At 31.4% G+C, this 17042-nt stretch overlaps 1 protein-coding gene across 3 annotated transcripts in view; it reads left to right on the top strand.

Moving 5' to 3' along the window:
* The window catches only part of LOC134687951 (tyrosine-protein kinase SYK-like), a 37126-nt gene extending 23528 nt beyond the window's left edge, over positions 1–13598 (top strand). For all 3 annotated transcript variants that reach the window (XM_063548431.1, XM_063548417.1, XM_063548425.1), the window contains 6 exons: positions 816–876; positions 4713–4794; positions 7920–8109; positions 8889–9029; positions 10006–10121; positions 10848–13598. In XM_063548431.1, the coding sequence (XP_063404501.1) occupies positions 816–876; positions 4713–4794; positions 7920–8109; positions 8889–9029; positions 10006–10121; positions 10848–10929 (672 nt within the window). In that variant the 3' untranslated portion in view covers positions 10930–13598. The remainder of the gene's footprint in view (positions 1–815; positions 877–4712; positions 4795–7919; positions 8110–8888; positions 9030–10005; positions 10122–10847) is intronic.
* The last annotated feature ends 3444 nt before the right edge of the window (positions 13599–17042 follow it).

Raw genomic sequence — 17042 nt, 5'->3', positions numbered from 1 at the left:
ATCTAATCAAAGTATGAATCTGTTCCTAAGTTAAAAAATTCAATTAATAGTCCATGCATATTATAATATATCAGGAATAGGTTGATGGCAGACTGGCAACAGAGATGAAACAAAGCTAATTTGAGCTCAAGGTTGAGAGTTTGAGGTCAAGTCTGTATCACAGATGTTTTAAAGCTGTAGGTCAACTGTATGTGGTTATTTAGTGATTGTGAGGTAAGCATGTCCAAGTGGCAGGGTTTATTTGACATTGACCTCATTTTCATGATTTTTATGATTGACGTAGTTTTTTTCTGGTTTGGTCCCTTCTCAGATACAATCAGTTTAAGATAAACTATGTTTGGTGAAGGGAATGAATGTTAGTTGTAAATGTCTGTCTGGCAGTGTTCATCAGACCTTTACCTCTTTTCCACAGATCATTGATAATGTAATATTCATGTAATACCTGTAGTAGAAAATCTATATTTTACATTCTTTGAACATTACGATCAGTAATGCAGGTGTGATAGTTCAGTGTTTCTGCTTTTATTGAAAATTCTAGTCTGTTATTCAAAGGAAGTGCAAACAATCGACAGTTGATGGATCGTCTCTAGGTAATATGTCTTCTTGTAGACTGTTACCTTGTGAACTAGCTTGTTAAAAAACCAGCTCTGAGTGTTGGTCAAGTAAAAAGCATGATAAATTAACATGTCATTGCCTTGAAGAGGCATTAAATTAACGCTGGACATTAAGCAGCCTTTTTTCTTTATCATTATTGATATATTCTCATAATAATGTGTTGTTTAAACTCTTTAATGAGTGGAAATTTGCCTTTTCAGATGTTAAAAGAAGCTGATTTGATGAGAAATTTAACTCATCAAAGAATTGTCCGAATGATAGGTGAGTGAAAAATATAAGTAGTCCATAATTGAAATTAGAAATAAAAATTTGATGCTATGGTATGATGAGACTACTTTTGACCAGATACCAAATGATGTAAAAGTCAAAAACTATAAGTCACCCTAAGGCTGTAGACAATAAGCAAAACCTTTATCACATAGCAAGTAATGGCAGATATGACAAATGTGAAACAATTCAAATAAGATAACTAACACCCTGAATTATGAAAAAAAAAACACACAAAAAATTGTATGTTATACATCTTGTCAAGGAGTAGGAAATGAGACATATAACATGTTATCGAACAGTAAACACATTTGGTACTGTCTTCGCTGTGCACTACCCAACTACTCAGGTGGACTTTTTGAATCACTCGACACATTGTCGGACACAAACATTTTTGACTCTCTAAATCTAGATACATCATCATGTTCTGAGATTTTAGACCCACCTCAAGCAACATCATCTCCAAAACCTATTCTCAAAACAACCAAAAAGCCTAAAACAACAGCAAAAAAGGCTAACAAACGTCTCACAATATTAAATATAAACTGTCAGTCGATAAAATCAAAAGTAGCTGACCTCCATCAAGTAATTGACCAAGTCAAACCAGACATTATAGTAGGCACAGAATCCTGGCTTACACCAGATATATGTAACTCTGAAATCTTCCCTAAAGACTTGTTCTGTATTTATCGTAAAGACCGGACAGGTCGTAAAGGAGGGGGTGTCTTCTTAGCAATTTCAGTTGATATCTTGTCATCAGAACAACCAGAATTGGACACAAATTGTGAATTACTATGGGCAAAAGTAGATATAATTGGAGTAAAATCAATCTACATTGGGGCTTATTATAAACCACAGGAAAACGACACTGAAAGTGTCGCCGAACTAAGCAGATCATTACAGAGAATACCAACACACAGTAATATCTGGCTACTTGGAGATTTCAATCTCCCTAAATATGACTGGGTTAAACAAGAACTGAAACCAAATTGTAAATTTACAAATACATATAATAACTTTTTTGATATCATGAATGATCATAATCTTGAACAGGTTGTACATATACCAACAAGACAGGAAAACACACTAGATCTGTTTTACCTTAACCAGCCTTCACTTGTACAAAACATTAAAACACTACCAAGTCTCGGAACATCAGACCATGACATTGTCTTCCACGAAATGAACATCACAATAGGTAGAAAAAAGAAAACACCAAGAAAAATAAGTCAATACAAAAAAGCCGACTGGGACAAAATACGCACAGAAGTTAAAAATTTCCAAGACGAATACTTTTCTCTAACATCAACTAATAACACCACAGAAGAAAAGTGGACACTGATCAAAAACAAAATACAAGAAATAACAGACAAAAATATTCCATCAAAAATAATGAAACAAAAACAAGATATTCCTTGGCTAACACCAGAAATAAAGAGACTAATCAGAAAAAGAGACAGAATACATAAGAAAATAAAGGCAACAAAATCAGATAAAAAATCGGATACTATCAAAAAGCACCGATCCTTAAAACACCAAGTACAACAAAAGCTTAGAACATCATATTGGAACTACATAGAAAACATTATAATTGAAGACAGCAAACTAAAAGATAGTAAACCAAGCAAAAAATTTTGGTCATTCATAAAAAAACAAAAAAGTGAAAATATAGGTGTATCACCACTAAAGGTAAATGGTATAACAAAAACAAACCCCCAAGATCAGGCTGAAGCACTAAACCATCAATTCCACTCAGCATTTACCACACCTAAACCTTTGAAATTATCTCACATTTGTGAACTAAAATCATTAAAATCAGCAACACACAAATTAGAAATGAAGCAAATAAACATCACCCCAGAAGGAACATCTAAATTACTAAAAAACTTAAACCCATCAAAAGCAATTGGTCCAGACAAAATATCACCTCATTTTCTAAAAGAAGTTCATCATGAAATCTCACCTATTATATCTGACTTATTTAACTCATCAGTAAATACAGGAACAGTACCAAACGACTGGAGAGAGGCCTTGGTTACACCAGTTTTCAAAAAGGGAGCAAAATCTAAACCTGAAAACTACAGGCCCATCTCTCTAACCTGTATCCTTAGTAAATCACTAGAACATATAATTGTATCATCCATAATGAAACATCTAGACATTCACGATTTACTATATCCACTGCAGCATGGTTTTAGATCAAAAGTTAGCTGTGAAACACAACTTTTAACTTTTACACAGCAAATACTTGATTATATGGCAAATGGTAAACAAACTGACGTAGTTGTCATGGATTTTTCAAAAGCGTTTGATAAGGTGGACCACCAAAGACTTATTCTTAAACTGAAACGCATGGGAATAAATAACAAAACAACAAATTGGATAGAGGCATGGTTATCACATAGATCACAAAAAGTGGTGGTTGACAGTCACACATCAAATAGTTGTCCTGTATTGTCAGGCGTTCCCCAAGGCTCTGTTCTTGGGCCATGTCTGTTCTTAATCTACATTAATGACATGCCAGACAACCTCAAAAGTAATGTTCGCCTCTTTGCAGATGACACTATTGTGTATCTAACAATCTCATCATTAGATGACTGTCACACCCTTCAATCAGACCTACATAAATTGGAACAATGGGAGCAAGAATGGCTCATGTCCTTTAACCCAGACAAATGTGAAATCATCCACATAACAAGAAAACATAAACCAATCATCTATAAATACACACTACATAATCATATTTTAAAATCAACAAACAAAGCAAAATATCTTGGCGTTTCCATCACAAACGATCTGACATGGAATTCTCATATAAATGACATCACGAACAAAGCAAATGCATCACTGAGATTTATTAAAAGAAACGTCAAAACTAACAGCATAAAAACAAAAGAACTGGCTTACAAAACATACGTAAGACCAAAAATTGAATACTGTAGTGTCGTCTGGGACCCCTGGCAGAAACAACAAATACATAAAATTGAAATGGTACAGAGAAGAGCTGCCAGGTATACACTAAACCAATACAGCTATCAAAGCAGTGTAACAGCCATGCTTGAACATCTAAGATGGCCAACATTACAACAAAGAAGAAATCTTGCATCCGTCACCATGCTATATAAAATTCAACACCAATTAGTCTCCATCCCAGTAAATACATACCTAATACCATCCAAAGAACATAAATTTATACAGCCATTCTCTCCCACAAACTATCATTTATATTCATTTTTTCCTAGAACAATAAGGTTGTGGAATTCCCTAACATACCAAGTAGCCTGTAGCCCAGACTTAGAAGCTTTTAAGTCTGGTGCAAAACCACATATGTATTGCTAAATCAAACCATGTTTTTATCTATATACAAAAATTAAAAAAAAAAAAAAGTTTTTTCTTGAAATTATTGTAAATATGTTTAGTTTTAATTTGTTTCCCTAGTATGTGCCTTCTTGTAATCTTCAACATATTGAAGTTAAGAAGTATTATGTAGATGTAGAGAGCAACAAACAACAACCAAGTAAAATCTCTTGACTTGGGACAAGCACATACAAGACCAATGTATTGTAATCCAACTAATTTGTGCGAGTGATTTATTTTCATGACTTTCGCAAGTAGAAAAATTACACAAATAAAAATCATCACAAACATGTAAAAGTTGGAGTCTTTATTTAACTACATCTATTAAATTTGAAAATTGCAAAATTATATCGTCATGAAATAGGCTTGGAAGGACTTAACACGAAATAAAGTGTGTGTTCAAATGATTTTTTGATGTTGAATCTGTTAAATTTATATTATTGAAATAAGATTAAGTATGTTGATTATTTTAGGTCTATGTAGAGCAGATTGTATAATGTTAGTGTTAGAATTATGTCCCTGTGGACCTTTAAATTCATTTTTAGCTAAGCACAAGTAAGTACCAATTTTCATTGATTGAGGAAAAAATGTATTTTTAGGGTTTTGCTCAAATCTGCATACAGAAAAAATTAAATTATTGTGTTTCATTTTCAAATAGATTTGAAGATATACTTTTAGAAAATCTTTAACCTTTTGTTCCAATTCTTTCCATAGGAGACGGCCTGATTAAGAAACAATCAGATTGAAGGTGGAGCTGTTTTTGGAATGTCTCATACTCTTCACTGCCAATAATATTAACCCTTACCATGCTGTGACCGTCATATGATGGGCGTACTAAAAAAACTGTTATTTGCTCCAATGGCGTTCCATACTTTTAGAAGTCAACTTTATGATACTTATTTTAAAAGTTATGCATGTTCCGTCCACCTGAGGCTATCCATATTCACATTTCTCATATATAAGTAGCATTTTGAGTACAAATACGGACTTGGAAAATTGAAATGGCTAAAACTCGTTTTTAAAAGGGGTGGGCTTCACATCTGTATCTTACACAGGAAGTTCAGAGGCATACAACTTGCAAAAACAGTGCAAACCCACAGACATATAACTACTGATCGTTATTATTATTGAAATACGCATAGGGAACAACTACTTCCGGTTTTGGGCAGGGCTTCCAAAATTTCCTGACGACAGCCGGACATTTTACAAAGAAATATTTTTGATGGTCAATGATCAGCTGGATTCTTAAATGTAATTAGAAGTGTTATATGCAATAAATTATTTATAACTGTTTTGTTGTCTTTATTCTTAAAATGAATAAAATATTTTCCTCGTTTTTGTGTCATTTTTCTGTGTATCGGGAACCAGCATTGCATAAGTCAGCTTCAGTACCTGACTTTTCTCATGTTTTTGTTTTTGTTTAAATAATCTATCTTCTCTCTGTGGGTACTTTAGTTACACTTGTTAATTAAGGCCATATTATTTAAAACTGTTGATGACAACTGACTTTATTATTGTAGTACAGCTTGATACACGTGATACTTTTCTTTTTTGTGTATTGATTACCTGACCACGTGACCTTTACAACTTGCGGTATTTATAGATAACATTGAAGAGGCCCAATGAAGGATCTTGTTTTAAACCGTGTACAATCTACTGAACAGTGATAAACTTTTTTTTGTTGTACAATTTTCGAACCGGATTTAGAAAATCAAGAATAAATAAAAACATACTCTGTTGATTAATAATTTAATGAATAACAACATGATATATTATGTAAGCATATAACAACAATAATAGCACAATGTTGACAACACAAGCAATAAATATTACAATGAGTTCATTGAAAAGAAGCACAGATCATAGCACAAGATTACACTTAGTCCAATTTAAGATCTAATATTCATCAGCTTGCTGAATGCATTGTTCTGATACACATGGCGGTTACGAACGGATTACCATTTGCGGATTGCAGGAACAGGGTCAAAGTCTTCAACATCTACACCTACTAAGCTTATTCTAAGTTGATCTAAAGCATCAATACCCAGACTACACCTTAGCTTTGTCTTAATAATGTTCTGCCTTGAAAAACCCCTTTCGCATTCGACACTTGAAACCGGCAAAATACGTGAAATTTCCATTAGAAAAATTGCATTAGGGAACTGGTCTTTTCTAGAAATAATGGCGGTTAACAGATCGGCAAACGAAAGTCACTTATAATTGTTGAAGATCAAATACTTAAGTATACCCCATTCTAGTTGTAGTTCTTCTTGGTTGATTGAGTTATAATGGTCCCCGAGACACTCTAACTGTTGCTCACCGTAGCGAGGAAGGTCGGCAACACTACTCGGAAAGTTCGACGGTTCAAACACAGAGAATGCTTCGAAAATTTTGTTGTCTGGAAATCGGAGCTTTTCTTGGTGTTTTTAATATATATTTCAATTAATTTTCCCCTTTGCAGTACCCCAGTATTTAACACGATGTACAGTGTCAAATAAAATTTATATATCTGATATCATACTTATTCATTTAAAAATATACTTATTTAAATTATCACTTTTAAATATCAGGAACTTTTGTTAAACTGAATGCTAATTTAAAATAATATCTATAAAGCGTCATTAAATATGATGTTGTTCAGTACACGCTTACATATTTGACCTCGTTACCTGATCACCTTTGTGTACCTTGTTATGCATCATTAGTTCTTTTGATAAAGAGACAAGCTATGGACACCTCGTCAAAGGTAACAAACCTGTAATCAGTGAATGATTTATGGCTTCAATATAACTTATTGAAGGGATAATTGTTTGACAGCTTGTTGTTATTTAAATAAAAGAAAACATGTTTTTTCTACTTTTTATTGATGTACACAAGCTAAAGACCAAGCCGTACATTTATGTTCCCAGAGAATTAGACTAACTGAGACACTTCAAAGAATCTTAAATATGCTGCATCTGTTGTAATAAACCCAATTATGACCGAAATATCTTTGTGAAATAGTATGCCCAAGCGGACATGTCCAAAACCCAAACGGACATTTTTTTAAATGATCGAAAGTTGTTCAAAATTGAAATGACCGTTTTATGAAAAATGTCTTGAAAAAAATAATTCTATTAGACCGTTTGAGGCTGAGAGCAGCCGGTCTTTTTATAAAAGTTCCGGTCATGTCCGGAATATATGACCGTTTTGGAAGCCTTGGTTTTGGGTCCATTTGAAGTCAAAAATCGGCAAAAATCATGAAATTCAGTATTTTGGGTCCAAATGACCTTCTGTAGACTGCTGAACCAAGATCAGATTCCCTCCGACCTAACAACTGTTGGGGTCAATTCGTTAACTAGAGTCCACTCTACATGCAGGTTACAGCTGGATACCTTTACCAGCATCCCTGGGTCTTCTGGGTCAGGAGAAAGGACGAAAAATCAGCAAAATAGACTCTTTTTGCACCTGATGACCCACTTTGGTGCAAATTACTAATATGGGAGCTTTTAACACTTTTATATTGATAAGGTAGTATACTTCATTTGAGTATTTGAAATAAAACTCATTGAACAAATGAGATAATTGTAACACTTGTAGAAACATAGAAATCATCACAATTAAAACATTTTCCTGTTTGTTGTTTATCTTACAGGGATATTATTTGATGTCTGTTCTTAATAAATTGATTATCTTTACAGAGAACTGAAGCAGTCAACAGTTGTTCAGTTAATGTGGCAGGTAGCTCAAGGAATGGCTTATCTTCATTCTAAAAATTATGTACATAGAGACTTAGCTGCCAGAAATGTATTATTAGTGTCCGAAAATTCTGCTAAAATAAGTGACTTTGGTATGTCTAAAGCACTCAACATTGGAAATGATTATTACAAGGTAGGTATGAAATGATAATGAAGGTGGAAAGGAGGAAGGGGTTATTGATATATAACTAAGAAGCTGTGATTGCAAATGAGAATAATATCCACCAAAGACCAAATGAGCAACCTTATGGCCTTCAATAATGAGAAATCCATAACATGTAGTAAGCAAGAAAGGCCCCTATATGAAAATGGACAGAATGATTTATTTATGAAAAAAAAAATCTAAATTCGAAAACATAAACTAAGGACAACCACTGAATAACAGCCTTCTGACTTGGGACAGGCACATAAAGAATGTGGCAGGGTTAAAATTATTTACAAGCCATATCCTTTCAAAACCTAGAACAGTGGTACAACAGCGCAACTTCAATAAAAAGTTTTAGACATCAGTTGAAGACAGCTTGACATTATGCATAGAAACTAACTTACAAAGAGACTAAACACGAAAGACCTACTCACTGTTAATAAAAGCTAGTTCAAGGCCAATAACTAAGAAATATCAAATTAAGGAATTTTAATGAGGTATTGTGATCAAAATGATTGTAGACTGCATAAATTCAGTCATAGGAAGCTTAGGAAACTTATTGTAGAGTTCAGAAATTAAGCCCTCTTATCCTGCCGTTTAAGTTTATTTTTTGAAAGTTTTGACTATTTTTAAGGGAAAATTTACGCTTCATTTTTTTATGTAGATTTTTTATTGAAAAATGTATGGACAATTGTCTATTATTTCTTTAAGATTGAAATTTCTTGTCTTATTTCCTACCAATTTAACTGATATCTTATCTTAAACAGGCCCAAGAAGCTGGTAAATGGCCATTAAAGTGGTATGCTCCAGAATGTGTATACTATTGGAAGTTTGATGCAAAATCTGATGTATGGAGTTATGGCGTAACACTGTGGGAGGCAACTTCATATGGTGAAAAACCTTACAGGGTAGGTGGAAATGTAATATTAAAATATAGCATTTGATATTATTAGCTGATTTTCAACAAAGTCAAACTAGGCTTATAGTATATCAATGCTATCAAGCAGTTTGGCAGTAAAGGTTAGAGTCAAGGGCACTGTTTTTTTTTTAAATTCAGCATACACTCATATTTTGGGACCAATCATTTGTCATAAGTTGTCAGTGGACCCTTACATTATCCACACAAAAATATTTTGCTTCTGCAACAAATCTTTTAAGGATGTACTTAGGTGATATTAGATGAAATTAAATAAATCAATAGTTTGAAATTGTTACTATAGGTTAGAAGAGTATAAGTTAAGGATCAAAATAAGCTAAAAATATCGATAGGTCATGGAGCTCCTTTCCAGATATTTGATTCATAAAATATGGCGGGAAAAGGTTGACTCAAACTTTACCTTATATTTGCATTGGTATTATATGGGTCTCAAATCAAAAGAAAGAAAATCAAGACTCTGCTTAAACTTTATCAAATGACCTGTTATGAGCTATTAAGTCTTATATTCAAAGATAAGTAGGTGTTATGGGGCAAAAATATTTTACCTTGTATCATATGGGAAAACACCAAGGAGTCTGAATATCTGACACAAATTTCAAAACCTCACCTAAGTACATCCTTAAGATTGCAACTCTGCCTATGCCAAGATCATGTTTCTGTATTTACAAAATTCTATCATTCAGCAAGCCAAAAATGGTAAAATGATTTCCTCACATTTAATGTTATAAGTTTGTATCACATATTAAAAGATGTGTATATTACAAATGACAGTCTTAAACATGTTAAAGGAGGCAAATTGATATAGAATATCTTTTATCCCAATATAAACTTTTATGTTATCACAAGCTTGGATTTGTTTTAGTTTAATCATTTATGACTATTGAACAGTGGTGTACAGCTATTGTCTTTTTTCTTCTTCTAAATTTTGGTGCTATTGATTTTCACAGAAAATGAAAGGAAATGAGATCCTGAAGTTTTTGGTAGAAGACGAAAAAAGGTTACAGAAACCAGACTTTTGTGATGAGCAAGTTTATGAAATTATGTTGGAGTGTTGGCAATATGAGTAAGTAATTTCCAGTATAATTCCTAAGCAGGGAGGAAGTATTTGACAGCAGAAACAGTAGTAAAATAGTAAAATAGTAATCTTCTTCAATTCTTTCAAAAATTCATGCCTATTTTTTTTGATAAATGAATACTGTGGATTATTTTTTTTTCGTGGGTATCAATTTTTGTGGATTACGAAAACTTGCATATTCGTGGATATTTGATTTCATGGTTTTGATAATCTCTGTATATAAAGCCTTTTGAAAATCTGTTATTTGTTAAAAATTTGATTTGTAGTACACCTGTACCCATGAAACCCACGAAAAATTGGTATCCAAAGAATAATAATTAATCAACAGTAGTAGTCAAGAAGGAACTGTTATTTTTTTTTCAATTTCTAATATGGTTGATACATATTTTATAGTTCAAAGTGACAAATGAATCAGACATATGCTTACAGCTTAGTAACAAATAATAGTAATAATCTATTGTATTATTGTGTCACATATTGATTGACATACATATTACACAACAATATTTAAACATACATCGTCTTTAATTGACCAACTTACTAATTCAGTGTTTAAGAATCTAATGCATCCTGGGTAATATTTTCAAAAGTGTACACCAAAACGTAGTGATTGGTTGAAAATGTCATATAAAAAATGGAAATTCAACCAACTGGATTCCTAACATGTTACAAGTAGAAAGCTCAATTTAAAAAGTATTCTTTATGTTTTTGTAGTAAAAAAGATCGACCCACATTTGAAGAAATTGACCATAAGATGAAATATCAACAACAGAGACTGCTGAGTTTAAATAAGTGATTTTTTTTTATTAGAAAATGAATAAGATCATACCAGTATTGTTCCAATATTGTTAATTTTTAAAACTTTACATGGTAATATTTGTTTGTCTTTGTTATTGCAAATAGAATATATTTGTAAATGATTTGTAATGATTTGCCAGACTATACACGCCTTACTGACATTGACTACAAGTTTTGTTATTTTAGATATAATTGTTATTAGTATGTGCAGGGAGAACTTGGATGATTTATCTTGACATGCATATAATATCAGAAAGGATATATATGTTTTGATATAAAATCTGTACAAAATATTTTAAAAAATGTCAGTTTACACCTTCATTTCAGAATAAAATTAGTTTATTGTCTCGACAATGTTAGATTGGGGGAGGGGGCATTTTAAATGGCTGGGATCACTCTAATTTTGTTATAAAATCAAGATAAAACAGAATTGATTGTTTCTAGAATTTTCAAACTTATCTCTCTTCAAGACTTATCAAAGAGAAGTTTTGTGCAATTTAAAATAAAAAGATCTTGCATGCATTGTCTCATCAACAATTTATTTTTTTACGTTTAAATTTTTATTTGATGAAATTGTAGAAATGAAAAGTTTACATTGTTTACATTGAAAACCTGTTGTGGAAAATTATTTACTGGTTTTTTTTCAGTTTTGGATGTTATCCATAAAAAAAACCTCTAGGAGCTAGGTTAGATATTCAAATTGCAAAAATGAACATTAATAAAATGTATTACTAAGGTATATGCATATAAAAGTTCTAGCAAACTGTCAAAATATTCACTAGGTGAGTGGTACCAGCACTAGTGGGCCACTTGTTTCAATGATCATGTGGTTTTAACATTGAAGAAAAATTTCAGCATTTGAACTGTTTTAGTATATAATTAGGACACTTTTGTTTTTTTATGTGTGTAATTATACTTTTTATTAAGATATCTCATAGTGTCCTCATTCCTGGTGCTACAAAAGCAGTCATTTCATGACATATTCATATTTCATTTACATGTTGGCTTGTGGATATGATATTTCATCATCATTGTGCATAATTATATATGAATGGTTCATATGTTTCAAGTGTTAATGTAAAGGAAACAAAACCTGTCATCAGAATCAGCTGTTTTTTTTCCTGGCCATTTAAGTTAAGTGTCCCATTGAATAAATACAATAGCTTTTGTTTTCTGTGGTGTTCTCCTTTAAAAACCAATCGTTCATTAATTAATTCTGCTTTAAAACACATAATTCAATTTTCCAAAATTTAGAGTTAGGTAAACATCAACAGATACTGGGGAAATTTTTTATTTTTTTCAAAATAACAATTTAAAAGAACTTTTTGTATACAAACTGTAATTGAGAATTTTGTATGATAGTTATTTTTATAATGAATTTCACAATCTTTTATATTTGTGAAATATGAGTTTCGAACAACTTTTTATTTTGCATAAAACATATGTTTTCTTCAATCATTAGATCATCTATAGTTATTCATAAGTAGAATTATATTAGTTGAAATGTTCATTTTTTATCAAATGTTTAGAAAAAGACATGGGAACAATAGTTGCAAAAAAAATCAACATTAGGATAATAAAGAATCATAGATTTGATTTGCTGCTATTAAAGGCTTCATATCATTTGTTTTAAACACGCAATGGGGCTTATTCTAATCATTTTGGGATCCTGGCTTTATTTAGAATTTTGCTAGAGTTTTATTATTCAAGAAATCACATTTGCTTATTAATTTGTTGGTGTGTACAAAAATTTTCCCAAATAAAATTTGATGTACTTTACATTCTATTTTATTTAAAAAAAATATTTATTGACTTATTTTGCCTGTTTTGTTTGATACAACAATTGTGATATGAATAAACATTCCACATACTTTTACAATAGATTTTTACAGTAGGAAAAAGCTAGACAACCCTTTTTGATAGAAATCTTCCAATGTACATAAACATACAGTAAGAAATTAAATTTTGAAATGAAGCAAGAAAAAATGTGTGAAAGTGAGTGATTCATTTCTTTATCATGATACTGCTATTATTTTTTAAATGTCTGTAGGCATTGAATGGACACCAAGTCTAAATGAAATACAATCTAAAAGAGCTTTTTAAAATTGACAAAAATCAGACATGGTAAAAATGGCTCGATTTATGATATTCCTCGTATTATCTTTTAACCTATTGTTACTAGTATTTTTACTTGTCCCACCAAATTATTTGTGAATTATTTACTTATTTATATTTTGTAGTCAGGTTTTTTTTTCCTGTAAATATTTATATGTGTATATCTTGAAAAATTCTATATGAACAAATGTTTGCTAATCATTACTAATACAGTTCTCAATGAGAATAAAGTGTTCAGCTGTACATATAATATTACACTAAATCTTAATTTATATAAAAAAAACTCTGGTAGTAAACATTATTATATCTACAACTTGATTTATGTGGATAACATTTAATTTAATTGCTATATTTTTTTTTATTTAATTCACCATACTTTTTACCTGTATGTCATTAACCTGAGCAGTGGCAGATCCAGAATTTTTCATAAGTGGAGGCCCACTGACTGCCTAAGAGGGGGCCTGCTCCAGTCATGCATCAGTGATTTCCTATATAATCAACCAAATTTTTCCCAGAAAAAGGGGGGGGGGGGTGCTGGGCCCAATCTATCTCTGCTGAGTTCATAGGAATTATTTTGGGCATCAAATTTTTAAACAGGATGACACAATTTGAGCAAGAGTTACTTCCCTTTTGTTGCAATGTTTTTTTTAAACATTTAAATGATTTTTGGTTTATATTTGGTTCATAACAACAATCTAGTAAGGATCTCTGTATATAACTCATATCGCATGTTTCAACTTGGTTTTTCAAATTAGAAAATCAACAACGCATCACTCCAAAATGGAAGTCCAGGGAAACAACTCATTCTAAACTTTTCTATAGGAAAAACAGGAAACCAAACTTCCAAATCTGCCTTGTCAATCTACTGAAGTATCAGACATTTTATAGTTTATACACAAAACCCTGTGTTGTTGAATAGCTAGTGTTTTTGAAAATAGAGCAATACATTTTATTATGTATTTACAAGTTAACCATCCATTTTTTGTTATGTTTTTCAGAGTTTTGATGTTACTATGTATTTTACTCATAATAAATGAATTTCTAACTACAATTGTACTTCTTTTTGTCTAGCCTGCAACTTTTGTTGCAGAAAGCTTGACATAGGGATAGTGATCCGGCTGCAGCGTGGGCGTTAGCAAACTTCTTATGGTGACTTGAATAACACCGGTATCACTCAGATTACAATTCTACCTTGACAGGTAACTTTGTATTTAGCCTATGAAATACTTATTTAGCCTTGAGAATTGAAAGGTCAGTTTATCACAATAGAAGTTTACCTATAAGGGTCAGAATGGGGTTTACAGAATAGAGAATACATGTAATAGCAACAAAAAATATACAATAAAAAAATAAAAAATAAATAACAAAATAAAGAATAGAGAATAATTTAATAAGGTGTAAAAGTCTAAAGAAAAACTGTGCATAATAAAAAGGTAACTTAGGTAATTGTAAGTTCAGATAAATTAAAGAACTCACTTGATATCGATTGATTGCTTATCACTTACTGGTAAATACTTTATGCCTGTTCATGACAAGAACACATTTTAAAATAGAAAAAAATAAAGGTCCTGTAATGGAAGCCGTCGCTGACAAAGGGATGGACTGCCACTGTCAATGAGGATATATTGGATAGCGACCAACATTTTGCCACTTCACATTACTTTGAAGCGATTTTCTTGCATACAAAACTTTAAAATTCAAATAAATTCCATTATTTACAAGTGAACGCCTTGAATTGCAGCGCATGTAAATGTACAAATCATTATTACTTTATTTAATTGTTATATTTTTCTTTGGAGTACACTGCACATGTAAAAAACATCCAGCTTCATTTATTGCAGTCATAGATTGTAAATATATATTACATATTCAAAATTCAGATCTTGCTATCAATTTAAAAAAAACTTTTTAACACAATACTATTCTAAATAATTGACATGGTGTTGCTATTCCCGAGTATCTCACGAGTTTATCTTATGTTTTAATGGAATACTTGTAAAGTTCTATGAGAAATTCCCATGTACTTTCGAAGACGCTGCTTTTCTAAATTGTCATCTATTCTAATTATATGATCGTGTCTAGTATCCATAAATTGAAAAAAAGAGGGACGAAAGATACTAGTGGGACAGTCAAACTCACAGATTGAAAAATAAACTAACAAAACCATGGCTAAAAAAAATTACAAAAAGACAACTAACAGTACAGAAGAAAAAACAGAAAAAACTAAATACTACGACCGAATACATGCCACTGCATATTACAATTTTTTAAATAATGATCAGTCATGACGCACAGTTGATTCTGAAATAACAAATTGAAGTATAGACTTCATATTTCAATTTTAATATTTTTAAGGTCTAGCTAAAGAACGCATATGGGTGCGGGAGATTTTCGCTACATATTGAAGACCCATTGGTGGCCTTCGGTTGTTGTCTGCTCTATCGTCGGGTTGTTGTCGCTTTGACACATTCATCATTTTCTTTCTCAATTTTATTTGTTACCCCTGTAAAGACAAAGAGACGAGGTTTAAATTTTCAATAAGACAGCTATCCGCGAAAGACAAAAATGAGACGAATTTTCATTTTTGGAGTTCTGCTTAGGTTGTTGTTTACCAAATATAAGAAATTACTCAGCATAAATATTTTAGAACAGATGAGTTGAAGGAGAGGAACATACTTATTGTAATCCATAATCTATAATTATATTTTTCTAAAAAAAACATTTTAAACTTTCTAAAATAATTTCTTCTTTATATCTTATATTCATTTATCCCCTTTTTAGACTGTAATAAAGAAGGCTATGATTTTGAGTATTCTACACGAACCTGTCTAAAATTATTTGATGGCCCCGCGGTAAGTTGGACAGAAGCAAGATCAATATGTAAACAGGATGGCGGAGATCTTATCAGCATAACTACAAAATTGAAAATGAACTTTGTACATAGTTACATAACATGTGAGTTTTATTATTAATATTATCTTACTCGTTCAACCAAAAACACAAAATATTGCAATCTTAACGCGTAACACGAAATACCGTTCTGACTTGTCTTACAAACAACGTGTCACTTTTTTTCGTAATGCTAAAATCAAAAACACAACTGAAGAAAATTGACGTAAAGAAACTAATAATAACGATCAATAACGAACCGCAAAATGAATGTCAAAACAAAAGGCATACAATTCTCGTAAACACACTATAATCGACTCGAATCCAGCTCTTGTATTTGTGTAATTTTTATAAATTACTGTTCATCTGTTAGTTGTTTTTTTCCCCAAATAACACCTAGTTTTGATTGCAAACTTTTCCATGCCATAGTCTTTTTCATATTCAAGAGGTTAAATATTTTGTCAAAAAGGACTGGATAAGGTCATTAAGGATGTACACCTCTGAGGAGTCAAAAAATTCTAGAATTAAACTTTTTTTCTTAACCTGATTTTTGGGTTTATAAGTCTGTAACAAAATAATTGGTGAAGAAAAAATCATATGATGGTGCACTACTTTTTTTGCTATGGCCCTTTGAAAATGCCCAATTTTGATGATTTTCCCATTTTTCATCGATTTTTACCTATTGTTGGGCTATTATCGTGAAAAAAATCACAGTTCCACAATTAAACTTTTTTTCATACTTTCTATAAAGATGAAGTGGAGCAATCTGAATAAATTTTACTTAAAAAAACTATAGGTAGGTTTTGATATAAGAAAGTTTTATCCTATTTTGACGCTTTTTTGTGTAAAATTTGCCATGCTGTCTCTTTTGTATTTTTGTATTTTTGTGATTTTTCTCAGTTTTTTAAAAGAACAAAATGCATACTTTTTCAACTTTTTTGTTATAAATGATTGAAAACATACATATCTAAGAAATTTAAAAAAAGACCAAAATGATATGGGATGTACACGATTCTTGTAAAATCATTTTTTGTATCCCTAACCCATTTTCCCAAAATTTTGGCTAAAAATAATGACTTGATAAGTTGTAAAATTTGAAAACTGGAA

The sequence above is a fragment of the Mytilus trossulus genome, chromosome 1 (genome assembly GCF_036588685.1).
Source record: "Mytilus trossulus isolate FHL-02 chromosome 1, PNRI_Mtr1.1.1.hap1, whole genome shotgun sequence".
Taxonomy (NCBI): Eukaryota; Metazoa; Mollusca; class Bivalvia; order Mytilida; family Mytilidae; genus Mytilus; species Mytilus trossulus.
This window is presented reverse-complemented; position numbering and strand designations above follow the sequence as displayed.